Source organism: Octodon degus, unplaced genomic scaffold (genome assembly GCF_000260255.1).
Source record: "Octodon degus isolate 3935 unplaced genomic scaffold, OctDeg1.0 scaffold00112, whole genome shotgun sequence".
NCBI lineage: Eukaryota > Metazoa > Chordata > Mammalia > Rodentia > Octodontidae > Octodon > Octodon degus.
Window position 1 is genome coordinate 7,154,241 of NW_004524688.1, and position 26,923 is coordinate 7,181,163.

Genomic DNA, 26,923 nt, shown 5'->3' on the forward strand with positions numbered 1-26,923 from the left:
TCTTGAGAGCTGTGTGTCCTTAGCTGAGAGCCGAAGCCCTCGGTGCCTCACGTGTTCTCTGCAAAGCCGAGGTGCTAATTTCTCTGCACAGATTGCTTTTAGCCCAGAACCAGCACACAGCCTCTTAACCAGGAGCACGTCCGTAAACCGTCCTAGGGGCTAAATGCCACCCAGGAACTCTCCAAATCCGCGACTCCCTCTTTCTCCTCTGTCCTTGCAGATTGAGGCCCACGAAAGAAAACCGTGGGCCGCCCTACAGGTGCGCCCGGGCAGCCTAGCAGCCGGGCTCTGCGGCCCTACAGGTGCGCCGCCACTGGAGCCCCGCCTCCCCCTGCTCCAGACTCCGCCCAGAGCCCGAATGCGCCCCAGGCTCTCACAGATCTTCTTCTCATTGGCCCACGTAGCAATAAGCCCCGCCCATATGGCCTCACTTTGCCTCTCATTGGCTCTTGTCTCGTCTCGCCTCGCCCCAGCAAGGGAGGCCCCTCCCTTGTTGGCCTTTTCTGGCCGCTCTTCCTATGCACGCTTCACGCCGCGCCCCGCCCCGCCCCTGAGGTCGTCACTTCCGAGTGGGGGATCCCTCGCAGAAGGCGGAAATGTGTGAGTCTGCAGTGGCGAAACGCAGCTGCTGTGGTCCCTAGTGTCACCTCAGGCCTTTGCGGGACTGGCCTCGGCAGTTTGGAGGTGGTCTCCAGAACAAGCGAGGGAGGATAGCCATGAGGCGGCCACACGGCCTGGCAGGGTCTGGAGGCTGACTTGTCACATCGCCTGCTACCCGGCCCGCCGCCCGCGCTGTCCCTCAGGATGAACGCGGCCGCCGCCTCCAACTGGGGGCTGATCACGAACGTCGTGAACAGTATAGTGGGGGTCAGCGTGCTCACCATGCCCTTCTGCTTCAAACAGGTGCGTCCAGGCTGCCTCCGGGGCCCTGCGGTCGGGAGCTGGGACGGACGACTTCCGCGCGCCGGGCACTCGGGCATCTGCGCGCCGCTGGGCACGGCGGGAACTCAGTGCCGGCGAAACCCGCACACTAAACCGTACCAGAGGGCCGAGTGAGCACCGGGGGAAACCAAAGGATTCAGTGGGGTTTATTTCATCCTGCTATTTTAAAACTCAGCCCTAACTTCACAGAAGCAGCGGGGCTTTGGTTACAAGGTGATTAAAAAATTCACCAGCTCGGTCACTTGAGAACTGTATTCCACAAACATTATTTGCGTATTTGGTCTGTTTTGCACACATTTCACCCCAACTGGAAAGATCTTACTTTACAAAAAAAGTTTGGTTTCATCTCACCATTGAATGCCACGTGAAAGAAAACAGTTGTGTGTGTGCGACTTCCGTTTAATGCTCAGATGAGCCGCTGGTTCAGAGGCTGTTGGAATGGTCAAATGGGGTAACTTCTTCCTTTAAGACTCTTAACTGATGAACATGGGGCTCCCTCCTGAGGGGAATAGTGTTTGTTCTGTGTGCTGCTGGCCCTTGCTGCGTGGCAGGGTGGAGCTGTGCATCAGAGAGGTCTTGGCAGTTGAATGTCAGGGCAAAGACCTGCCACTAGTATCTTTTGACGCCAGAGGTAGAAAATGAAATAAGATGGACCTTTTTTTTTTTTTCCTTTTAGGTCTTGGGGATTGAACCCAGGGCTTTTGGACTGAACTGTATCCCCAGCCCTGTCACCCTCACGCCTGCCTCCTCTATTTTGAGGTGGTCTTGCTAAATTGCCCTGGTTGATTTTCCTGCCTCAAGCTCCCAGAGTCTTGGGATCACAGGCATGCATCACCATGTCTGGCTAGATGGACATTTTGAAATTGAAAATTATATTATTAGTAGTTTAACTAGGTTAACACTATATTTTTCATATTTTGGATCTTTTTTATTTTTTTCTATATTTTAGGGAAGGGTCTATAGCGTGTTCAGGGTCTCACTACTAGATCGGATTCGTAGTGATTCTCCTGTTTTCAGCCTCCTAAGAGCTGGGATTACAGGTGTGCATCACACCGCCCATTCTCAGTTGCCATCTCAGTGCACCCCTGGGGCAGGCCAGCACGGTAGGCCCAGGGATCAAACACCTGACCCCTGTGCCTGCTTGCAGGCGCTTTAATTGGCTGAGCTATTTGGCCGGCCCAATATTTTGGATCTTTTGAATAAAAACATAAAATATTTTTGATGTGGGAATTTTTGATACCCACAGGGCCTGCCTCTAGTCTGGGTAAAAATGCATGGAAGATGATAGTGTGGGTTCAGTGACATGGTTACATTGTAGGTAGGAGGATGGAGCCACAGGTCACTGGCGCCCTTAGGAAAGCATCTGTGTTGTGAATCCCAGTGCTGTGGCAGCCATCTCTAGGTGTCTGGAACACCTGTGTGTGGTGCTGTCCACAGCAACTTGTTTACTAGCAGAACCGTGTCCTGGGATGTGGAATGGTGATTGGTTCCTTATCTGCAGCCTGATGCCGCCATCCCTGACGCCAGTCTCCCAAGTGGTTGGAGCTCTAATTTTGACCCCTGTGTAGGGTCCAGGTGATTCAGCTGTTCTCATATTTGGAATACCTGGTGTGCCATGGGCCCCTGCCAGAGCAGGTAAAGGGGGGCTTGCAGAGACCTGCCCTGGAGGAGCTTGAAACTTAGCAGCCAGCAGGTATAGAAGGTCGGTTGTGTCCTCAGGGCCTGCCAGCTGCTGCTGCTGTCTCTGGACTCAAAAGTCTCCTGGGGGTGGGGTGGGGGGCTCTTGGGCCAGAGCATAGCCTGAGGCCAGCAAACTATTTGGAGATGTGTGTTTAATGTCTGCAGCCATGTCATTAAAAACTTTTGTTGTTGTTGGTTCGTTATTTCAGTGATTCTGGCACTGTTGTAAATATCTGAGTATCTTAGGATAAGTTTAACATATAGACAACTACACACTTTAGGTGTACTCTTTGTTTGAGACAGGTCCTTGCTATGTACCCTAGGATGGCCTTGAACTCACTGTGGAGCCCAAACTGGCCTTGAACTTGAAGATATCCCTCTGCCTCAGTCTCCCAGTGCTGGGATTACAGGCTTGTGCTGCTATGCCTGGCACGTGTGCTGCTGGTGAATTTCCATGAAGTGAACAGACATACAACTTGCTCCACATTGAAGAACACCATAGTTCCAGCCCCTTTGCCAGTCACTCCTGCCCCAGCTTTGGTACTAGAGGTAGTATTACTTGTTTTCTTTAAAAAATTTTTTTTTTTAGACAGGGTCTCCCTTTGTAGTTCAGACTGGCCTAGAACTCTTGGCAGTCCTGCCTCAGCTTTCTGAATGCTGGATTTACAGGCATGTGTCACTATGCCAGGCTGTTTTGTTTGAGACTATCTAGTTCATGTTGGTCTTGAACTGATTATGTAACCCAAGCTTGTGTCAAATTTATGGCAGTCCCCCTACCTCATCGTCCCAGAATGCTGGCATTACAGGTGTATGGCACCATGCCCAGCTCATATTGCCTGTTTTTCTTTGTTTTGTTTTTTTTTTTTTGGCGGAGTCTCCCTGGCCTTGAGTTCATTTTGTAGCCCAGGCTGGTCTCAAACTTGTAGCGATCTTCCTGCCTCAGCCTCCTGAGTGCTGGGATCACAGGGGTGCGCCATCCTGTCTGGCTATGTGTACTGTTTTTAAATTGAAGTAGAATTGTAATATGTATATACTTCACATATTGTAATAGGTGTATACTTCAGCATCTAGCCAATATCCAATTGAATGGCCCTACCAGAGATTACTATACCTTTGTGAGGCATCTGGTGTTTCCTAGTTGGAGCTCTTACCGTATGCAAAGTGTTGTTGTGAATACAGTTGCCTGGGCTTTGGTGAATGTCTTACTGCGTATCTGTTGGGTAGACTGGCAAGGGCAGGGGTATTTATGTGTCCAGCTCTAGTATGTGCTGCTCAGAGTTTCTAGCAGAGGTGTGTGCTCCTGCAGTGGGTACCTCGAGGGCCAAGTTCTCTGCATGTTATCAAATCCTGCAGAGGATGAGGAGCCATTGTGATGAAATTTTTTTTTTCTTTTTCTTTTTTTTTTTTTTTTAATGTGTTTAGGGCAGGGTCTACAGAGTCTCACTACACAGTTCGGACTCATAGTGATCCTTCTGTTTTCAGCCTCCCAAGGCTATGTCTGGCTATGTGGCCTGTTTTTAAATTGAAGTAGAATTTAAAATCTAAACCTGGGGCTGGAGAGATGGCTCAGTGGTCTAAAGCACCTACTTAGAACAAGCTTAGCAAAGCATCAGGGACCGCGGTTCGATCCCCCAGCACCACATGCCAGCCAGCCCCGCCCCCTGGTGGGCTGAGCTGGCCACACACACACACCACACACTCTCTCTCTCTCTCTCTCTCTCTCAATTAAAAAAATTAAAATAAAATCTAAACCTTTAGGCCCACACCACCATGCCCAGTCTTAATTGCCATCTCAGCATGCCCTGGGGGTGGGGCCGGCATGGCATGCCTGGAATGGAACCCTGGCCCCTGTGTCTGCCTAAGCAGGTGCTTTAATCCACTGAACTATCTGTCCGGCCCTATTGTGATGAATTTTGGTGGTATTAAGTACAAGTGCCTGCACTCTGGAGGGTGTATTTGTGTGTGCATACTGGGGATTGAACCATTGAGGGCTCTATCATTGAGCTATAGCGCCTTCTCTTTTCAACGTTCTGTTTGGACACAAGGTCTTGCTACATTACCTAGGCCGGTCATGAACTTGCATTTCTCTTGACTCAGCTTCTGGAGTAGCTGGGATTACAGACATGTAGCACTTCTGTGGCTTGTTTGCATGTGTTTTTCTAAGTTGATAGAATTTATTTATTTTTAGCAGGTTTAGATTTATGGCCAATGGACTAGAAATCACAGGGAGTTCCACTAGACTTCCCCTCCATCCTTTCAGTGTCCCTTGCTACTATCTTGCACAAGTGTAGTGGTGCTAAAGTTTTAAATGTCAGAGTCATTGAGAGGTAATTCACATACATTGAGATTTATGAGTTGTAGAGTACTGTCACCTGGAATTTTTTTTTAAATGTATTATTACAGGGTCTACAGGGTATCACTACACAGATCTGACTTGTAGTGATCCTCTTGTTTTCAGCCTCCCAAGCGCTGGGATTACAGTCATGTGCCACCATGCCCAATCTCAGCGCACCCTGGAGGTGGGGCCGGCACAGCATGATGGAAATCGAACCCCAGTCCTTGCATCTGCCTAAGCAGGTGCTTTAATCCACTGAGCTATATGGCCGGCCTTATTCCCTGGATTTTGATGTATGTGTATAGTCATGTGGCTATCATGGTCAAAAAGTTTAACTCTGTCCCTCTGTTGTCAGTTACTTCCCTACCCTGTAATTTTCCTTTTTGGACTGTCCTGTAAATGGCGTCACAGTTGATTGCTTCTGAGTCCAGCTTCTTTCTCTGAGCATGGTGCATTTGAGAAGCATGCATATCCATGTGGAGTTGGCGGGTCCCTTTTTACTGCCAAGTAGTATTCCTTTGCACAGATGGACCAAGCTTTGTGCAGGCACCTGCTGAGGGCCAGTCAGTTGCTGTTTAGCTTTTGGATTGTGGCTAAACCTGCTGTAAAGCACAGATTTGTACATCACCATGTTTCATTTCTCTGAGGGAGTACCTTGGAGTACAGTTTCAGAGTCACATGGTAAGTATCCGTTTAATTTATAAGAAAGGTATACATGCCATTTCTAATCTCTTCCTTGCAGAAGGTGTTTCCCACATACAGGTGATCCAGATGGCTACAAGGTGTTGTATGTGGGGTATGTGCAGGAGGTGAGGCCAGATTTGGCAACACCCAGCTGCCGGGCAAGACTTGAGAAAGGGGCGGGGGTGTGTCTCGGGTGCTCTTTGGGATCTGCACACAGGATTCTGGCCATTGGCTGCAGAGAAATGGCTCTCTCAGTGCTCAGCAGGGTTGCCCACAGGAGTCGACAGCAGTGGAGTAGAGGACTCAGGTGCACACAGGTGTGCACAGAGGAGGCTGCATGAGCCCCAGTGCTGAGGAGGAGTGAGGTGGAGGAGCTCGGACTGTCTGATTTTGTGAACACGCTTTCTTTGTCCTCCCTCCAGTGTGGCATTGTCCTGGGCGCCCTGCTCTTGGTCTTCTGCTCCTGGATGACACATCAGTCATGCATGTTCCTGGTAAAGTCTGCCAGCCTGAGCAAACGGAGAACCTACGCCGGCCTGGGTGAGAACTGGCCCTCAGGGTGCTTGGGTGCTAGGCTCTATTTAGATGCCTTCTCAAGAAGAGGGGACACTCTAATCCTCAGGCCTTGGGGATTTATTCCTCTTGTCTATTTTTCTTTTACTTTATTCTTAACAAGGTCTTGGATGGTAGTGTTTTCTCTTATTTTAAAATTCAACACATTTTTGAAAAACTGCTTGATAATTGAAGTGATGGTGAAGAGTATGAGGCATCCCCCCACTTCTTGAGCAGATAGGCACATAGTCTCCCCCTCCAGATCTGCCACAGACAGCTGTACTCATTGTCATTGTGGTGGCTTGGTGGCTGTGTAAGTATCCAGATACTAGGAAGACTTCCTTGGGGTTGGCAAGAAGAATCCTGCTGAGCTCCCCACCTGGAATTCCCAGGAAAAGATATAGTCTGGTCAAACTCATGCTGGATTAAATAACTCATCTCCCCCAAGGTCTTGTCTCCCTCCTGATATTGTTGGATTGCAACTTTGTTTCCTTTAGTTCAGCCAGAAGGAGCTGGTCCTAGCAATTTGGAACTTTTCTAGGTAGTTTGGTTCAAGGACACCATCCTTCACTTGCTTGTCTGCTGCTCTTGGGCTGGCGTGTGAAGCTTAATTCCCTCTTCTGCGTTGGCCCGGGCTCTGAGCCTTCGGGGTCTGCAGCTCATACTGGGAACATGTGGTGTGGGTGTTGGAACGCTACTTTCCTATCCTCAGGGCCTGGTTTGAGGGTGTTTGGTGAGCACCCCTGGCCTGCAGTGAAGCTCCTTCTTCTCTAGCCAGTGTGTGGCCGGTGTGCGGGCACCACCTGCAGAGGGCTCACCCGGCCCTCATGGATGAGAGAAAGTCGGATAGGACATGGGCCACAGAATTCCAGGGCCAGGCAAAATAGCCATCTCTGGAGATAGGTATGAGGGCTTCTGCCACTCAGCTCTTGCTTCCTGCTAGTCCGCTGTGTGCTGGCACCAGGACATTGACATTCATTCCTGGCTTCAGAACCAAGGAGTGTCTTATTTTTCTTCTGCTCTGAGGAGAGTGGTGCTGCCAGTCTTACTGTTGGTGCTTAAGAAAGTAAGATTTGTCAGTTAGCTTGATTCAAACTGAGGTGATCTAATTCTACTAGAGGTGAAGTGTGCCCATTAGAACCCAGGGTGAGATACTTGGGTGAACCCCTCTCCTGGTTTCCAGAGCCGTAGGTCCGGTTGACCCTTTCCTTGTTGAGATCTCTGTCTAGGTTTTGTAACAGAGGTTACAACTCAAGTATGCACCATAACCTGAAAAAGGCTTTGGAACCCTCTGCTGGGGAGGCTGTGGTTTCTGATTCTGATAGCAGGCTGGCTGATTGTTCTTCGAAAGTCCTTGAGAAGTCAAACCGGTTTGGCTAGATGTGAAAGATTGAGAGAAAATTGCCAGATGGACAGCCCGTGCACTGGCTGCTGAGGCACCAACTTTCCCGTTTGGAAACAAAAGATTCCTGCATATCAGTGGTCTCAGGTTGTGCATTTGATCCCAAACAAGATGGCTTGCAAGTGCCGGCTCCCAGATGGAGCTTCTGTCTGCACCGCCAGCTGCTTAGCTCCAGGGTCCCTTTGTCCTCGGGGTGGGTAGACCCGCTGCCTGTGCCTGAGAGAGGGAGAGGAGGATCTTCTGGTGCTGTTCCTGTGGGGGGCAGCCCTTCTGGCAGTGGCTTGAAGGAGACACCCTCTGGGAAGGCCTTCACCTCTTCTTCTGTCTTTGCCTAGGAGAAAACCTCACAGGCTTGACCTATAGCCCCACAGTGGGGCCTGAACAGAGACCCCTTTGCTGTGCCCAGTTTGTGTTTGCAGGTGCAGGACAGGTCAGGAGCATTGGGCAGCTTGTCAGGTGAGATGGGCAGATGGCCTTCACCTGGACCTGGAGACTAGAGGGGGCGGGAAATTCGGGTGCTGCAGGCGTGTCTTCAAGCAGCCTGTTCACCTGTACATATTGTGTGGGAGAGTTGGCAGTGTTCTGATGGAAGTCTGCTACTCCTAGACACAGGTTTTCATTCTGACATTTGGCAGTATGGCAACCTGAGGAAATTACTTCTCCACCCTGATATGGCCCACTGCTCCAGGCCCTGGGGATGATTTTTTGTTGGTGTGGCAAGTCACACTATATGGGGTTTTTGTTGGGATCGTGCACATATTTTGTTTGCTTTTGCTATCCTGGTTCTGTGGTTTTTGCAAACTTCTTGCCTCCTCTTCCCTGTCCTACACAAGGTGGGCTTCTCTAAACCTTGTTTTCACTTCAAAGATACAAAGACATGTCGGAGAGAGGATACCACCATGTTTCCCTCACCCTCCAGTGTTCTGAGCCCTAGGCCTCACCCTGATTTATGACCTCAGCCCCAAGTGTATGGTGTGTGGTCTGGCCTGGAAGCAGCAATCCCAGCTGCAGGAGCTTTTGGTAACAACCGGGCCTTTGCAGAGCAGGCGTTGCTGCTGTGTATCTTCTGGGTCACCTGGCTTTCATACCCCTGGTCATTGTGTTATCTGCTCCTCCTCTGCTGGGTGGTGACTGCATGGCCATAGTGTGGAGTGGATTTTCTTTCTGCGTGTCTTTGGGGGTGACCCGTGTACATGCTGTTGGCTTAGCATACAGGCTGGATTTGTGAGCCTTTTTTTTTTTTTTTGCAGAACCAGAGATTGAACTTCCCTGGCATTTCTTGTGCTTGCCAGGGAAGAGCTTATTCTACTGAGCCATCATCCTGGCCCTTACAGCCTGGATTTATAACCACTTCATCTGGCAACTGTTTATTTTGTAACTGCCATGTGCTGATGGGATTGTGCCCCTTGGAGACCTCAAGGCCACCCTCCTCTGTCTGTAGGAGCAGGTCCTTTGGTCACTGGCTCCCCCTCCCTGCCTCTTAGGTGGCTCCGCATCTTGATCAGCACCTCTCCACTTGAGTAGCACCTCCCCTTCTCTTGCTGCAGCTGGAGTTTGCAGGCAGGTGAAGTGGGAGGCAGCTCTACCCATGGCCCTGGGGAGGCCAGAGCCACTGACCTCTGCATAGGTGGCCTACCCTTCTGGGTGGCCTGACCTGGATGGAGAATGAACAGAAATGTGGGCAAGGGCATGTCTGTCCACATCGAGGACAACCCAGGAGGTGGCCCAGGGGAAGAGAAGAGGAAAGGTGAAGGCCACAGTGACAGGGCCTGGTCTTTGGCATGGCTGCCACCTAGGATGTTCTGGGAGCCCGGGGAGAGAGCCACTTCCCACTTGTCCTGACTTCTTGACTGCCTTCTACTTTCTAGTGCCCAGGACACAGATGTATCCTAGGACTGTTCAGGCAGGGCACTCCAGGGTCTGGAGCATGCTGTAGACTGTTGCTTACTTTTGGAGAGTAAGAAGGAATAGGCACTGAGGATTCCACGTGTGGGGCTGGAGTACTGTGTTGGGTGGAGAGTGCTGATGCCCACATCTGAATGGCCTCTGTGGTGACGGTATGCTCTCTGGTTAGACCCTCTGGGGTTCTTAGTTTTTGAAATTCCAGTTTAGCTCTTGATCCACACTCAGAATTTCATATAGGGATTCTGCTTGGATTTCACTTTGTTAAATATACTCCATGGCTGCCAGGCTACTTGGCTAGCAATCCAAGTCTAAGAAAGGCCAGGGAGGACAAATCTTGCACTGCTCCAAGCCCTCAGGCCCTTGACAACTGTGCCTCTTCCTTAGTAAGCTGGAAATAACAGGGAGTGTGTGTGGATTGTTCATACCCAGCTGGCTGTGTTTCTTGCCTTACACTCCCTTTGAGGGCCTCTGGCCTTGTGCAAAGGGAGGAAACAAGGGCCGGGGAGTTGGGGCTCCCAGTGACCCTGGAGCCATCCTGTCATAGGCACTCCTCGTGGACTGTTCCTTGGAAACCAGAACTTACTTTTGTCCTCATTAGACTGGACTAAGGAAATGTTAAGTGACAGGATCACTGTTAAGGTCCTGGGAGGGACTTTGGCAAAGCAATATTTAATTTCTCATCTGCTAGAAATACTTCTGCGTCAGGAAGAGAAGACAGAGGCTTGTTTTGTGGAGGGATAGCCTATGCTGTAGCAACACACGCTGCACATCAGCAAGGTTCTGGATGCCCTTCCTGGGCACTGGTGAGCCCCAGAGCTCCTGTCTCCTCCACCCTGCCCAGCTGCTGCTTTTGCTAGGATTCTATTTTCTGTAAATCATGTCCCCAGGGGGCTGGGGATGTAGCTCAGTGGTACAGCACCTTCCTCATAAGCATGAGGCCCTGAGTTCGATTCTTGACACTAAAAAAGAGAAAAAAAAGACCCCCCCAAAAAATGTCATGCCCAATGGGTGAAATAAACGCCCCTACAATGTTCTTGTGGTACAGGCTGCAAAGATTGAACATTTGGGATGGGAATCAACTTGTGGGATCCTTGAGCCCTGGGGACCCTCACCCCTCAGTGCCAGGGCCCTGGGTGGGGCCAGGTTGGCTGCCTGGCACTGTTCTAGAAAGGTCTCATAATCATTGTGGGGAGCTACCATTTTGCAGGGACCCCTCCCCCCATATCATATAAAAAGAACAGTCTGCCTTGGGTCTTCCTTGTTTTGTCCTCATCACACTAGTTTAGATTGTGGCCAGTAAACCCGAAAATGCCTTAGGAGCAGAATTTACATGTAGCCGCCCCCCCCCCCCCCGCACCCCTGCGTGTGTGGTGCTGCATGAGCTCTGGGCCAGTGCCTCTTCATCAAATTTCACTTTGCAGCTGTACTCAGTACTTATTTTGCTAATGTGCTGCTCACACTGTAGGACTGAGCGCCTGTTCTCTTTCCTTTGCACTAGCGTTTCACGCCTATGGGAAAGCCGGGAAGATGCTGGTGGAGACCAGGTAAGGGCCGCAGCCTGCTCATCCCCTGCAGCTGCAGAGGATTGCGAGTGGTTAGAAAATGTTAGGAAGTGAATAACAAGTTTCACTTGTGGCTTGGTTTAGACCGTCGATGTTTCTGAAGAGTTACTACAAAATAGTTGAAAGGCCAGTTTTATTGTGCTCGTAAAATGATTGTTGTTAAGGTTGAAAGCTTTATTTAAATATTACCAAGAAATACTTAAAAATGGACAACTTGGGGAACATAGCAAAATTGTTCTCTTTTGATCATCTCCCTCATTAATCTCTTAATGTTGTTCCTTAAACTGTATTCCCAAAACTGCTGCATAAAATTGGCATTAAACTAAAAAAGCTGCGTTTTTTATCCTTCGGAGGAAAATTTTATGAAATGAAAAATTGCTGTGAAATTGTACATTAAGGCTTCCAAATGAGCAAATCATAAACCTGAAAGAAAACCTTTTTTGGTAGCAGTTGATTTTAACTTGTGTAAAGTCATGACGCATGTGTGTGGTACCTGGAAGAAGTCGCAGAACATCCCATGGAGGGAAAACTATGATACCACACAGCAAAGACTTCCGTGTTGCTTAGTATTCACTCTAAGCCCAGTAGAGTGCACTACAAAGCATGCCTGGGTCCTGTGGCTGGGGTGTCTGAGATTGCAGCTCTCATGCAGCCAAGCTGTGGGCATTCTTGCACAGCCCCGGCACAGGGCCTGGCCCTCGGCACCCTTGGGCCTGTAGATGCCATGGCCCAATTCTGCACACAGGCCCAGGTTTGATCACGACAGGGCTGCATGCTCTTCCAAAAATACCACTTTAAACCCACAGTTTTCATCTTTACAGCATGATTGGGCTGATGCTTGGAACCTGCATTGCCTTCTATGTTGTGATTGGTGACCTGGGGTCCAACTTCTTTGCTCGGCTCTTTGGGTTTCAGGTAAGGACTTCATTGTGAGGGGGTTTGGTCTGAGTGCTGTTGTTGCTGCTCTGACAGCAGTGTCACTCTATCAGTTGGTTGAGACTGGTGTGCTTGGCTGGGAGAAGCTTCCCTGTGCCCTGCTGTCGGCTTTGGTCCCGTTCTGTGGGGTTTAGGGGCTGTGCTAGCATAGCATTGGTGAAAGACACTAAGAGAGGAAAAGAGAGTGGGGCGGTCTCACCAGCTAGTGCTGCCTATTAAGGGGCAGAAGTGACCAGGGTCTCATGCATTTATTTATTTATCTTTTATGTATTTGGTATAGGGTGTTGCTACTCAGCTTGGACTCATAGTGATCCTCTTGTCTCAGCCTCCCCAGCGCTGGATTATAGGTGTGTGTCACCACACCTGGTTTTGGTGGCCAGCATGGTGCACCTGGGGTTCTGGGGCTGGCATGGCATGTGGTATTGGGGATTGAACCCGGCTCCTTGTGCTTGCCAGGCAGGCACTTAGTCTTCCAAGCTATCTCCCCAGCCCCATGCATTTTGGCCATCAGCCAGAGCAGCTGTGCTAGGAGCTTAGTTTTCACCTTGGGTATAAGGGCATTGCTAGGAGGCTTGGTGGGCTTTTCTCCATGAAGCCTCAGGGACAACCATGGGGTGAGGGGGAGGGGTTGCACCTGTGATCTGGGCCCTGGGTACCTTGTCTGCACTTGTGGGAGCAGAGCTGGTTATAGGGGAGATGGAGCGACATAGCATTGCTGGGCTTCTCTGTGTGGGGTCCCTCATATTTGGGCACCAGCACTGATGGGATCAGGTAGAAATGCAGAGGTAGAAAAGGATTTCAGTTTGCAGAGACCATAGCAGCAGAGGTAGGGTAGAATGTGCCTGATTTTCACATTGTCAGCGAGCAGCAGGATCAGTGAGCGTGCCATGAGTGTGGCCCTGGTTTGTGTTCTGAACGTGTCTGCTCCTTGACCTTCCATTTCACGTTTTCACTGTGGACTGAGCAGACTTTGGGTCCATTTTGTCCATAGAGCACTTAGGACTTTTCCTGTATCTACTGTCCTGTGTCCTGAGGCCAGACATCTGACCTTTGGTTCTGTGGAGCTTGGGAGAGACCTTGCTGGCTGCCTCTGGTTGTTGTGTGCAGAGCCTTTCTATCCTTGTTTCTTGCTGGTATGCTGTTGAGAGTTCTGTTTGTAAGATGTTCTTGATAGGTTCTGGCCCTAGTAAGAATTGCTAAATTATTATGGAGGTCATCTAATGTAGCTGAAGCCCCTAAAAGAGCAGCTTATCTTGCCAGAGACCACCTCCCCCCTTCTTCTCCAACCCAGCCCAGGGTTCACTTCCCTTTTACCTTTCCCGCTGCCACGGGGAAGACCCTAATCAACTGCTCAGATATTTCTAAACATCCCCCCCAGACTCCATCCCTGGCAGAAGTCTACAAAAGCCTCAGCTTTGTCTCAGGTCAGAAGATTCCCCCATCCACCCTCCAACCTCTCTGTGTCTTTAGTGTTAATAAAGGCTGCTTTTACCTTTCCTGTCTCTTTATTGCGCTCCTGAAAAGCCCATTAGCTCCCATGCTGAGCTGGAGACTTGAGATAGACCTGTAGGTGTTTGGAACTGGGAGAGAGAGCCAAAGGATGTACTAGAGAAGGGTCTTGGTAGAGCTTTCATTCCTCTACCCGTACCGTCAGCTGCAAATAAAGAACTGGGACTTGTGGGGGGTTTTTTGTTTTTGTTTTTTTAGACAAAGACTCACTGTGTAGCTTAGGCTAGCCTCAAATTTGCTGTGTAGTTCAGGTTGACCTCAAACTGATGGCCATCCTCCTGCCTCACCCTACTGAGTGCTAGGACGTACAGTGTGTGTCACCATGCCCACTGGAACCTGGAAGTTGGATGTGCTGGCTTCAGCCAAGTTAGGTGGTAGGTGTCTTTATTTATTTTTTTTTTTTTTTTTTAAATGTTTTTTTTTTTTATTTATTTGAGAGAGAGAGAGAGAGAGAGAGAGAGAGAGAGTGTGGTGTGTGTGTGTGGCCAGCTCAGCCCACCAGGGGGCGAGGCTGGCTGGCATGTGGTGCTGGGGGATTGAACCGCGGTCCCCGATGCCTTGCCAAGCTTGTTCTAAGTAGGTGCTTTAGACCACTGAGCCATCTCTCCAGCCCCAGTAGGTGTCTTTAGACCTTTATGTGTTCTGTGGTAACAAACACCAGTCTGGAGTTTTGTGATTAATTTTCTGGATCAGAATTTCAAGATCAAGCTGATCCTTGAAGCAGGACCAGCTTTGATCCAGGAGAGAAGCACCTTGCAGTAGGCTCTTTTGGAGACCCAGCCTGTCCCCATCAGTGCTGGGCATGCAGGGAGGGCCCAGCGCAGCAGAGGCTCCCTACTCCTGCCCTTTTCTTCTCTGTGAAAGGGGGCAACTGACCGTTTTTGCTTTGGCTGGGCTGGACCTTGCAGGATCAGAAGAGGTCGGTGTCCTGAGCACAGAGGCCTCTAGGACAGCTTCGGCAGCGAGTGTATTCGCCTGCAGCCTGCTGCTGTTGATGCCATTGGCCCACTGGGCCTCTAGGGGCTCCTTGTTCAGCATAGCCACACAGATTATCCCTGCTGGTGAGTTCAGTGCTGCAGATCCCCAGGGACTCTTCCCTTCCAGGTAAGTGGCACCTTCCGTGTGTTCCTGCTCTTTGGGGTGTCTCTGTGCATCGTGCTCCCACTCAGTCTGCAGAGGAATATGATGGCCTCCATCCAGTCCTTCAGCGCCATGGCCCTCATCTTCTACACCATCTTCATGTTTGTGGTGAGCCTCATACCTGCAGTAGAAGGGGTCAGTCCCAGGACGTCCATGCATGGGTCTAGCTTAGCCTCTAGCTACCTTTTGGAATGACAGAAAAGTGACTCTGAGTCTGGGATGTGTGTTTGAATTGGTGGAGTGTACTGTGAAGCCCCACGCATGTCCTGCCAGTAGGCACTTGGGATGGGAGCAGTCAGACAGCAGAAGATGCAAGGGACTCAGGGTAGGAGGGGCTCTGAGACCAACCCCATTATATCCCGGCTCTGAGAAGTACAGGGCGCCTGGACATGTTGTGAAAGACCTCCCTTTGGGATTTGTGAGCAAGAGTATGATGCCAATGTTTTGTCACGTGTGGCAAGTTGTTTTTCTAAATGAGAGTTGCTTGTAGGATAGACTGCAAGATAAAGTACAGAGTTGACAGAGGACATGGGGACCTCACAGAGAGGGCCTTGGGGCTCTGGCTGCCTTGTCCCTGTCCGTCCCCCTGCACCCGAGGCCCCGGACCAACACACAATGTCAAGGCCAGAAACAACCCTTCTTGGGGCTATCTTTGCAGGAGGCATATATCAGAGTGGGCTGTGGGTCACCAGCATGTTTCTACTCACTTTGAGGACCAGTCCAGTAGCTGCATCTTCAGGAGGTAGAGCTCTTAAAAGATGTCTGTGGCACAGCCTAGGACCAGGGAAGGGCCAGGCTGTACTGAGGGCACTGTCCTCTAACTTGCCACCCTCAGGGGCTGGGCTGGGTGAAGGAGTGAGCTCTTGTTTCTGTCTGTGCTGAGTAGACCTGCACAGTGAGAGGGGGTGGTGTATACAGGAAATCCTCTGCATGTGGGTGCACCCAGTGCTTATATGGGAGCTCCTGGGTCACAAGCAGGGAACCCTCAAAGGTGTGGTCTCCTGGATCACAGACAGGGGACCCTTAGAGGTGTGGTATCCCTTCACCCCTCTAGGAAGCCCAAACTATGTTCACGGGGGTGTCAGCCGGTGGCACTATGAGCTGAAGAGCTGAGGGTCTCCCGAACTCCCAGCATGGCTCCTGGCAGGCTGAGTGTGGCTGCCTCCTGACCTCTGCCCTGTTCTCTCCTCGGTGCAGATTGTGTTGTCCTCCCTGAAGCATGGCCTCTTTGGCGGACAGTGGCTGCAGCAGGTCAGCTACGTGCGCTGGGAGGGTGTCTTCCGCTGCATTCCCATCTTTGGCATGTCCTTCGCCTGCCAGTCGTAAGTACTGCTGCCGTTCTTCTGGTTTTCTCCTCTGTGTTTCTTGAATCGCTCATTTCTGGTTGTTGAGGAGCAGCGTCATGTTCCAGTGTGACCTGTACCCTCTGGGTTGAGGGGGGCAGTTCTGTGTGAGCTAGAGAAAAACTGCTGCTGGGTTCGCTGGCAGGAACATCGTGTTTGCCAGATCTGGTGAGAGGAGAGTTGGCTGTGGGTGTGCAGAGTCTCAAGTGTTTTGCCAGAATTTAGCTGTTCTGCGAATATTTGAAAGGAAATTGCACAAACATTGATTTCAGGCTGCTGCTGGGACGTCTCTGAGGCCTGTGTGTGCGCGGGCGGGCAGTGGGTGAGCTCCCTGGCTCTCAGGGCTCTGTGAATGCAGAGCAGGCTGCTCCATGATCCTAGCAGTGGTACCTACTCCACCAGGGTGGCAGGAGCTGGTGATTCACGCCAGGACTGGAGCAGTAACCAGCTGAAAAGAGAGGTGTAAATGCGGCACGGACCGGAAAAGACCATCAGTGTGTAGGGGGCTGGCAGAGGGGCCCCCCCACAGTGTCGGTGTGCATGTATCGCGCCAATCGTAAACTAATGTGACATAAAATTTGCTCACACTGCTGTGTTTACACCCACATGCGAGATCCAAATCGTCGTTTCCCACTTACCGTCTCTTTTGGCAGCTCTGTTTCCACCAGAACATGCTCCAGCCTTGCTGTTTAACGTCCCCATTATCATCAGTGACAGAAGTTACATTCTTGTGCTGTGTACCTAGTTACCAGTTGTCCTTTCTGTCTGCGTGTTTGCTTTTTAAAAACTAAGCCTGTGATCGGGCCTCCAGTGGTGGCCACGCAGCAGCCATTGCACATCTGTTGGGTTTGATTCTTAGGGCAAATTACGAGTTCCTGGAGGGCGGGAGCACACAGCTCGCTGAGTGCCGGCCTGTTACTCCTCCCAGGAGAGCACTGGGGCTGCAGACTCGCCTGCTTTGCCTGTGCTGGCCATGCGAATGTTTGCCACGTGTGCAGCAGAGGGTGCGTTCTCCAGTGGCGTCCTGTATCAGATGGCCTGTTCCACTGGGGCGGCAGCCAGACCCCAGCCTTGGGACTCAGTGGTTGTTGCCACCACGGGCCTTCGGTCACGCTTTCTAGTGATGAATGTGGGTTACAGAGCTGTCATTCTGAGTCCAAAGAAGCAGCCGGGGTAGCAACCAAGCACACGAGGTCAAGCAGGGTAGGATGCACTTGGAGACCTGGGTTCCATTCCAAGCATTGGTGTCAGTATGTAGCACCCTAGGAGCTGTATGCAGTCACAGGGGCTGCCCTGCAAGGTGGGCAGTGTGGGGATGCCATTGGGTGTGGGTGGTGCTCTTGGCTACAGTGTCCTCTCGAGCGGCATAGGGAGGTGCTGCTTTGGTGGCCAGGGGATCTTGTGGCTTCACCTTTTTTCTCTCCAGAGTATAATCCAGGGGATCACTGGAACACAGTCTGGATTGGAGGGGAGCCACCCCCCACTCCCCGGCCCCAGACATGGCCTCCCCCATAGCCACTACAGCTTCCTGGATGGAGACTCTCATAGGCTTGTGTTTCCTAGGGGTCAGGCACATGCTGTGGGACCCTGGTGTGGACCCCTTCAAGCTGGACTTCCTGGCACAAACTCAGCGGTGGCCAAAGCCTGGTCAGTGCAGCGAAGTTGGTGCTGAGACCCAATCTTTTTTGAGGGAACCAGGCTGGGGCCCATGGTGACACTTGGTGACTCCTGTTTGGGTTCCCTGCTGTGTTCTGGGTCTGCCTGTTCCCTCCTAGCCTGACTGCTGTGGTGACTTCCTATGCTGAGAGTAGCCTGAGGGAAAGTATGCCACAAGCCTGAGATGAAGAGGGATGATGCCCTCCCACAGGGCCTCGTCTACTTTTTGATTGAGTTGAGGCATTCTCTCTTTTTTTTTTCTTTCACTTTTTAAAGGCAGTTTTGGGATTTGGCTTTACTGACTGTTGTGCCTGTCCATTTGCTGGCTGCCGAGTCTCTGCATCCTGACCCCTCCCCATTGCCCGCACTGTCCTTGTCTCCTCTGTGCCTTTGAACCTAGCTAGGAAGGCCACAGCCTCCAGGGACCACTGGAGGGTGGCCACCAGACTCCCTCCCCTTCTAGTCTCATTCCGCAGCCCTTTATTTTGCCTGAACTGCAGAGTATCTCCCTGCTTCCCACGTCCCACCCCTCACAGGTGCCCAGGTCCTCCTTCTTTGCTCAGCTGTCACCCTGGTCCTAAGACAGGCTGTGTGATGAGAGCCTGGTGGGGCTGTGCCATTTCCCTGTGCCCCTCCCACTGGCCCAGCAGCACTGCTGCACTGGCACCAGGCCTGGGACAGAAGCCAGTTCTCTCATCCACTGGCGCAGGCGAGAGGACGTGAGTTGGGAAACAAGCCTGGCTGTCTCCTTGGATGTGCCCGACTCCGCTTGCTCCTACACTGAAGTGCAGCACCACTTCAGTGGTGAAGGTCAGGCTGTGGCTGGCCAGGGCTGTTTGTTTTGCTTCTTCCTTGACTGCTAGGCGTTCAGCCTGCTCCCCATAAAGCTGTTGCAGTCTCAGTGCTGCACCTCCTGTGGCGGTCATGCAGTGATTCCGGGCCAGTCGGCCTTTGGTTCTGTGGTACTTGTTAGATGTCTGTGTAGGGTGTGTCTCAGGGCTGCTGGGGGTGCTCGCAGTGCTGCCATCTGTAGTGTCATGAAGCCTGCCAGCTTTGATGCCGTGAGTCATGATGCGTGGTAGGTGTCATATGAAGGAAGGGTGCAGGCTTGGTGGGGTGGAAGGAGAGGTCTCAGGAACTGCCATGCAGTAGGCTGGTGGGGCTCCCTGGAGCCTTCTTTGTGAATTGCTTGTCTTTACACAGCCAGGTCCTGCCTACCTACGACAGCCTGGATGAGCCTTCTGTGAAGACCATGAGTTCCATATTTGCCTCTTCCCTCAATGTGGTTACTACCTTCTACGTCACGGTAGGACCCTTCCATGCCCTCTGCACAGGTGCTGCCTCCTTCTCTTTGTCCTTTCAGTGTCTGGGGCACATTGCATGTACAGTGACAGGGCGGCCCTGCTCCTCCACCCCAGTCATCCAGGGCCTTGCCCTGGGAGCCTCCTTCCCCCAGGCTATGTTGGGGTCTTCTGAGGAGCTCAGGGAACTGTTATGATTTTGGTAGATTTTTTAATTGTAGTCTTCTTAATGCTCCTATTTGTCTTAAGATTGTAAAAATGCTGAAGTCATAGCCTGTTTTCTTTCTTCTGTGGCCTCAGCACTCTTGTAGGATATTGTACGTAGCCCCTGGAGAGCATTGTCCACATCTGTCTTCTTCCGCCAGGACCATACCTTACCCCATGGTTGAGCTTTGAAGCCTGACTTATAAGAGTGGCCCCTCTGAAGGGCTGGGTGGGTCAGTCTGGCACCTTTCTGCATAGGCAGCTCTGTTTCTTCTCAGTGATCCTTTTGAAAAGTTATATTGGACTCCTCTGTCATTTGTCGCCTTTTTCTTTCTGGCTATCAAAAGAGAATTATGTGAATGAGCAGTTGAGAGGCATTTTTGCCCTCTGAGACTGTCTCTTGCTCCAGCTTTCTTGAGAAGGGGTTTGCAGGCCAGTCTGGGGGTACCCCCATCCCCACCAGGTGCCATGCTCATGACATTGCTTTTTCCTCCTCCTGCAGGTGGGGTTTTGTGGTTACGTCAGCTTCACGGAGGCCACGGCGGGCAACGTGTTGATGCACTTCCCCTCCAACCTGGTGACGGAGATGATTCGAGTGGGCTTCATGATGTCGGTGGCCGTGGGCTTCCCCATGATGATCCTGCCCTGTAGGCAGGCCTTGAACACGCTGCTTTTCGAGCAGCAGGTAGAGTTCTGGAGGCATCCTGGGGGTGAGGGTGAAGGGGTTCTCTCTTCCTGGGCAGCAGTAGCAGGAGTTTTCTTGATTAAAGATAAGCAAAATTCAGTTGAATTAAAGTTTCTCCATAGAGGTTTTCTTTTGTGTGTGTATTGTACATGCTAAACACACATTCTGCCCCTGAACTATATCCCCAGACTGCATCCCCTTGCCTAATAGGAAAATTTTAAACTAGCTTTGGAAAGAAGAGCACCAAAGATAGGCCTTTTGGGATTGCGTTGGTGTGCACGCAGCACTTAGGCTTGTCTCTGTGCTTCCTGGAATTGGTGCTGTCATACCCCTACTCTGAAATAGCAGGAAGCAGGTTTGCTTCAGAGCAGTCCTGGGCAGGCCTTGTTGGTGGGCTGGGGCACCTGGGCACTGGGTTGCTTGGCTAGTGCTGGTAAATTCAGGAGTTGTGGGGTGGCCTTGTTGAATTGTTTTTTTACTTTTGTTTAACTTCGAAAATCTTAATAATCTAGTCATAGCTGCTTTGCGAGAAATTTTTTATACAGGCGTTGAAATCAAAAGGCTGCCTATGTCCTTTGCCTCTTACCGAGTTAACCACCAAAGATGCGCTTGTGCTACCACGTGCCCGGGGGTGGAGACCAAGCTCTCACTGAGGCGTCAAGGGCGACCTTGATGGTTCCTCTGATGTGCGTGCGGAGACACCGGCCCTCCTCTCAGTTCCACTTGCAGCCTGTGGTGGCTGTGCCTCTGTGTGCCTGTGGAAACCCACGGCACCTCTGGTTGCTGCTCTTTCTCTTTGGGAGCGGGGCACTGCTTTCTGCCTTTTGCTGTGACCTCCCTGGGAGCTGTCTCACAATTGTCTCTGTGTTAGCAGTTTTGCAGTTCATGCAGATTCTGGCTCCAGCTCCCTTGGTCTGTCTGGTATAAATGTTTATTCTAAAAATTGGGGGCTTCAGAATTTGAGGTCTGGAAGATTCTGTGGTTTTTCCTAACCTAGGGATGTTTGTCATGGGCATCCTGCCTGTGTGTTAATGCCTGTGGTGGTTATCATAGCCTGACAAAGAGCTGCTTCTGTTGGTAGAGGGGAAATGAAGGCTCTGAATAGAGAGCCAGGATCCGAGCTGGCCATCCAGGGCTCTAGGGCAGGTGGAGCCAGCAGCCAGTGCCTCTGCTGATACTGCTGCACGCGGCATCAGCCTTCGTGTGTCCCTCTGTGGGGAGTGTGAGCAGGGGTGTGTGGTTGTGCCACGTCACACCCTCCTTCTCTTTCCTTCTTCTGGAATTTGAAATTGTTAACTGCTTGTCACGTGCTGGTGATGATGCAGCCAAGCGTGCATGTATGTGCACATGTGTAGGAGAGGCTTCTCCTGAGGCCTGAACCCACGGACTAGGAGACCCTGTGGTGTCTGTATTCTGTTGTCCACACTTTGTATCTCTTTAAGAATCTCTTGTATGGTTTTGCTCAGAAAATGCAGAGGAAAACTGAAGGACTCAACCCTAACATTGCAAAACAGAGTTGTAAGCTCTGTGGTTGGTACATGTCTTCCTGGCAGTGAACAGGCTCCTGTTAGAGTCACTCAGCCAGACCTGATGGTGCAGGTGATGCTTGCATTCCTGCTGGGGCAGTGCCCCCGCGCTCGCAGAGACAGGCTGCTGTGCCTGGCATTGCTTTGCAGGAGTGGCAGGGGAAGTCACTCATTTTGAAACTTCTGCTTTCTCTTATATAGCAAAAAGATGGAACCTTCGCTGCTGGAGGTTACATGCCCCCTCTCCGGTTTAAAGCGCTGACCCTCTCGGTTGTGTTTGGGACCATGGTTGGTGGCATCATGATCCCCAATGGTAAGGTGGCAGCCCCTTTAGCCACTGGCCCTGCTGCTTTTCTCTTCCATTTTGTCATTCTTGCTGTTCCATTCAGGCCTCAGGGTGTCCTTTTCCTGTGTCCCAGAGTCTCATGCTGTCCTCTGGGTATTCTGAGAAAAGTCTAAAAGCACCCAGGTCATATTTTTCTTTGACTCAAAGAGAAAGGCTGGGGACAACATCGGCAGCCTGATGGGACAGCAGGCACATATTGAAACCCAAGTGGTTCATACCCTGGCAGACCTGTGGGCTGGGACGCAGGCATGGGCTGTCTGTCTGTAGAGTTCCTCATTCTTTGCTCACACTCTGTGGATTCCTGAAGTTGTCCACATGTACCGGGAGAACACTGAAGCATTCATGCTGTCCAAGTATGCCTGTTCCCAGTTGGTGAGTGGGAGAGTGTTGTCACAGATAGGAATTTGCAGGTCCTCCCCAGAGGCTTCTTATCCGAGTCCTCAACAGCAGCTACACCAAGCCAGTATACTTGGTTCTTCCTAGGCCCCTGAGTCACCTGCCACGTCCCTGCAGCGAGACCCAGACCATGCAGAGCCAGCACCTGATTTTGGTGGGAAATTCCTAGAGCTTCCCTTTAAAATCACAGGCAGTCGCCACCTTCCTCCAGATCCAAATCAGTCTAATGGATCTGGTGCCTCTGTTTCCGACCCTTGCCTTTGCCATAAAGCATCTCCCCTGTGTGCTGGGAGAAAGTGAGGCCACCCTTTGCTGAGGCCTGTCCTGCTCACTGCCTGGTGTCACATCTATTCCTAGTGGAGACCATCCTGGGCCTCACGGGGGCAACGATGGGGAGCCTCATCTGCTTCATCTGCCCAGCTCTAATCTACAAGAAGGCCCAAAAGAACGCCCTCTCTGCCCAGGTGAGTGTGTGTCCAGGGGTTTGCACTTGGTGGGTGCGCTGAGGCGCCAGGGGACTGGCAGAGTAGTGTCCCACTGACGTGTTCACACCAGGCCTGCCAACTCACTTGCATGTTGCTAGCTCAGAGAATACTTGGACACAGATGTGTGGGAAACAGTGGGTCTAAGCCTGTGAGCTGTGTGCGCCGGGGCTTGCTGGAAAGGACTCTGCCGTGGCTTCTCTCCTGGAGGCTTCCGTGCTGTGATCGGGGTCCCCTCTCCAGGGCTCCACTCTGCCCTGAGAGCACCGCTGCTGGCACCTGTGCCGTGTCCACAGAGATAGTGCATGCATGAGCTTGCATGTGTTCACTCTCATGCTCTTTTTGTTATTTTTAATAGAGATCCAGCTTCTTGCTGCTTTGCATAAAATCCTGCTCAAGTTGCTCCTCAGTGAGTGTGTGTGTGTGTGTGTGTCTGTCCATTCAACTGCTTTGCTGTTTTTAACTGCTTCCTGGTACTACATTGTTAGCAAAGTTCTGTAATTCCAGTCTTTGGAGCCCATCCCCAGCCTTTTGCTGTTACAGACAGCATTCTGATGACCTGCAATGGTCCACACACGGGTGTGTCCATGCACATGAGGTTTTGTGGTTAGAAAGGAGGAGCCTCTGTCCCACAGCCCTGCCTCTCCATCTGTCCTTTGGGGATTGGGAGCCACTTGCACTTCTTTGCTTGTGAACTGTTCTTTCTGTTGCTTCCTTGTTAAAGGGTTGTTGAGCTTTTTGTTACTGATGTGTATGGGTGAGTGTCTAAAAGTAGAGTACTTGTGCAGCAAAGCACATAAACTGTGTGTACAACTTGAGACAGTTGTGCAAAGCAAACCCAGCCCCAGAGCTGGAATCGGGGAGATAGAAGGCAACGCCTAGCACCTGAGGCTTTCTTTCCTGGGCACCCCGGTCACCCTTGCCTTGTCCCAGAGGTTGCTGCTGGCTGGCTGCTAACATTTCAGGGTGATGTTGTCCATCTTTTACTTGACACAATTGTAATCTCACACATGTCCTCTCACTCAGCCTCCTGCTAGGGCTCACCCACAGGACCATGTGGGAGGAGTTCGTGGTACAGTTTTCCCTTCTGTGCCTTTTTCCCCCACACTTTACTCTCCACTAGGCAGGACAGATGGCTTCTGGTCAACACTGCTGCTCTGAGTGCTGCTTCCGGTGCTGGTGGAGTGTGTCGTTCTGCACTTGGGAGGAGGTTGTTGGCCCTGCGGTCTGTGCTTGGCTGCAGGGCTTCTGCCATCTGGATTTTGGGTTTCCTTGATGCCTTTGCTGCATGGAGAGTTCACCGCAGTTCCCATCTATTATCCCTTTTAGTGTGTGTGTGTGTGTGTGTGTGTATGTGTGTGTGTGTATCCCCCCCCGCCCCACCCCACTATTGGGGGTTGAATCCAGGGCTTTGGACTGAGATATATCTCAAGTTCTTTATTTTTTATTTTGAGATGGGTCTTGCTGAGTTGCCCTTGCTGGGCTCAAGCTTGCCGTCTTCCTGCCCTGCCCTCCAGTGTGCTGGGATGACGGATGTGCACTACTGCACCTGCCTTTACTGTCCCTTTCTAAAACGGCAGCCCTCCCAGGACCCCAGGTGCACAATGACGGCCACCAGACCCGGGCATGGTGGTGCACGCTGTAATCCTAGCGCGGGGGAGGCTGAGACAGGAGGATTACTATGAGTCCAAGCTGCATAGGGAGATCCTGTACCACATACACACATACATACACACATACATACAGTGGCAGCCATTCTGAAGGGTGTGCCAGGGTCTGGTCATCTTACTGCTGTCCCAGTGTACAGCCCCCACTGCCTGATGACACTGTGGGCCTTTTTGTGTCCTCACTAGCCGTGTGGCCATCATATTCTATGAATGTGTCTGTGACTTTCTTTTTTTCTTTCTTTTTTTTCCTATTGGCTTATCTTTTTCTTACTGACTTAGAGGAGTTTCTAATAGAGTCTAGATGCCTTTTTTCAGAAGTACATGTTGTAAAATATGTTTTCCTCCTGGCTGTCTTTTTGCTTCCTTAGGGTCATTTTTTGATGAACAGAAGTTCCAATCTTAGTGTGGTCCAGCTTATTGATCTTTTTTTTCTTCTTGGTGCTTTTTATGTCCTATTTTAAGTTTTTGCCTGCGCCAGTGTTCTGAAGACAGTTATATATTCTGGAGGCTTTTAATTTCATCTTTCACATTTCGATCTGCATTTCGCCCTGGATAGACTGGTGTGCAGTATGGGTCTCTGGCGGAGCCACACCACCCTTTGCTAGGCATGTCCCTCTCAGTCCCTTAGGGGTGTGTGACGCTGTCAGGGACCTCTCTGTCCACAGGGGCACTGCCAGCTGCTGTACCAGTACTGCCTATCTAAGGAGTCCTCCCACTGTTTCTCTTTAAATGCTCTTTCCTAGAATGGCCTGTTGGCATATGCACAAACAATTTTTTTAAAAAAATTTTGTTTTCTTTCTGAACTCCAACTCAGAACCTTGGGTTTGCCAGTCAGGTGCTTGTGCCTGGAGCTGTACCAGTGGCCCTGCAAATACATTTTCATTGACATTGCACCAAACAGTAGATTGAAGCTGGGTGTCATAGTGTACACCTGTAATTCCAGCACTTTGGGAGGCTGAAGCAGGAATATCTTAAGTTCAAGCCCAGCCTGGACAACTTAGTGACTTAGTAAAACCCTGTTGCAAAATTAATAATTAAAAAAAAGAGTTGGGGATATAGCTGGTTGCAAAAGCCCTGAGTTCAATTCCCAGTTACCACCACAAAAGAAAACAAAACAGAAGAGAGCAGAGAAGTTTAAAGGATGGACATTATCCTTTAATGACCATATTTTCTGGTTTCCATTGTGATTTCTTCTTTTACCTATAGCTTCTTTTTTTTTTCGGTACTGGCAATTGAACTCAGGACCCTGCGCTTGCCAGGCAAGAGCTTATTCTACTGAGCTATCTTCCTGGGCCCTTATAGCTGTTGCTGCTCCTCCTGCTCCTCCTGCTCCTCCTCCTCCTCCTTCCTCCTCCTCCTCCTCCTTCCTCCTCCTCCTTCTTTCCTCCTTCCTCCTTCCTTCTTCCTTTTTTCTTCTTCTTCTTCGTCTTCGTCTTCTTCTTCGTCTTCTTCTTCGTCTTCTTCGTCTTCTTCTTCTTTTTGCAGAATTGAACTCAGGCCCTTGCGCTTACCAGGCAAATGCTTATTCTACTGAGCCATCTCCCTGGCCCCTTATAGCTTCTTTACATGACCAAAATTTTAGAAAGTCTGGTAATCCTCCAAGGCCTTCAGTGTGATTGTTTTTATGTATAGACATTTCTCAGAGAGGTAGTGAGAGTAGTAGATAAATATGTGAAAAAATGTTCAACATCACTGGCCATTTGAGAGATGCAAATTAAGACAATGCTGAGAGTCCATCTCACCCCAGAAAGAATGGCTATAAAGAAATAAACCAGTAGCATACGCTGGCAGCGCTGTGGGGGAAGAGGAGCCCTTTTCCACTGTTGCTGGGAGTGCAGACTGGTGCAGCCACTGTGGAAATCAGTATGGCAATTCCTCAGAAAACTAAAGCTAGAAGTTCCATTCGACCCAGTTACTCCCCTTTTTCCCACAAGTATTAAAAGCATCGTATCACAGCACTATATGCACACCCATATTTTTAGCAGCACAGTTTATAATAGCTAAATCGTAGAAGCAGCTCAAATGCCCAGCAACTGATTCTTGGGAAAGAAGATGTTGTGTCTTCACACAAAGGAGTACTACTCAGCCATAAAGAAGGATAAACTTGAGACATTTTTAGGTAAATGGATGCACCTTGAGACCATACTTGTAAATGAACTGAAACACACATGTGTAAATGTTGCATTGCTTCATGAGAAACTGAAAGTGTAAATAAGGACCAAAGTGTGTAATAGATACTGTGAAATAGAAAATGTTTAAATGGGAAGGGGAACTAGGGAGGGGTGAAGGGGAAAGGGAGAAAGGGAAAAGAAAATCAAGTGAAAAGAAGGAAAAAAAATGGAAATAAAGCTTTTGTAAATAAGGAGGGGAAGAGGGGATGACAGGAGGGTAGGAGAGGTAGTGACAAAAAAAAATCAAGGTATATCATATACAGCTAACAATTCCCTATGGGGATCATTATGTATATCTAAAATGATAAAGCCCCACACAACAATATTATTATTGTTTCAGATATACACAGTTCCAGGCTTAACAGTCATTGACCTTATGATATTGTGAAAGCGATACACATTCAATAGAAACTATAATTTGAAGGGTTTTTTTTTGTTGTTGTTTGTTTTTGGTACTGGGAATCGAACTCAGGATCTTGCACTTGCCAGGCAGACATTG

The 26,923-nt window shown here is 50.4% G+C and overlaps 1 protein-coding gene across 4 annotated transcripts in view; it reads left to right on the forward strand.

Annotated features, from left to right (window-relative positions):
- The first annotated feature begins 558 nt into the window (after positions 1 to 558).
- The window catches only part of Slc38a10 (solute carrier family 38 member 10), a 42,929-nt gene continuing 16,564 nt past the window's right edge, over positions 559 to 26,923 (forward strand). For 3 of the 4 annotated variants that reach the window (XM_023699300.1, XM_023699301.1, XM_004639493.1), the window contains exons 1-10: positions 805 to 903; positions 6,064 to 6,181; positions 10,999 to 11,044; positions 11,884 to 11,977; positions 14,612 to 14,755; positions 15,845 to 15,969; positions 18,850 to 18,952; positions 19,654 to 19,836; positions 21,564 to 21,675; positions 22,462 to 22,568. In XM_023699300.1, the coding sequence (XP_023555068.1) occupies positions 805 to 903; positions 6,064 to 6,181; positions 10,999 to 11,044; positions 11,884 to 11,977; positions 14,612 to 14,755; positions 15,845 to 15,969; positions 18,850 to 18,952; positions 19,654 to 19,836; positions 21,564 to 21,675; positions 22,462 to 22,568 (1,131 nt within the window). Of the gene's footprint in view, positions 904 to 6,063; positions 6,182 to 10,998; positions 11,045 to 11,883; positions 11,978 to 14,611; positions 14,756 to 15,844; positions 15,970 to 18,849; positions 18,953 to 19,653; positions 19,837 to 21,563; positions 21,676 to 22,461; positions 22,569 to 26,923 lie in introns of all 4 variants that reach the window. The other variant, XM_023699299.1, reaches the window with a different exon arrangement.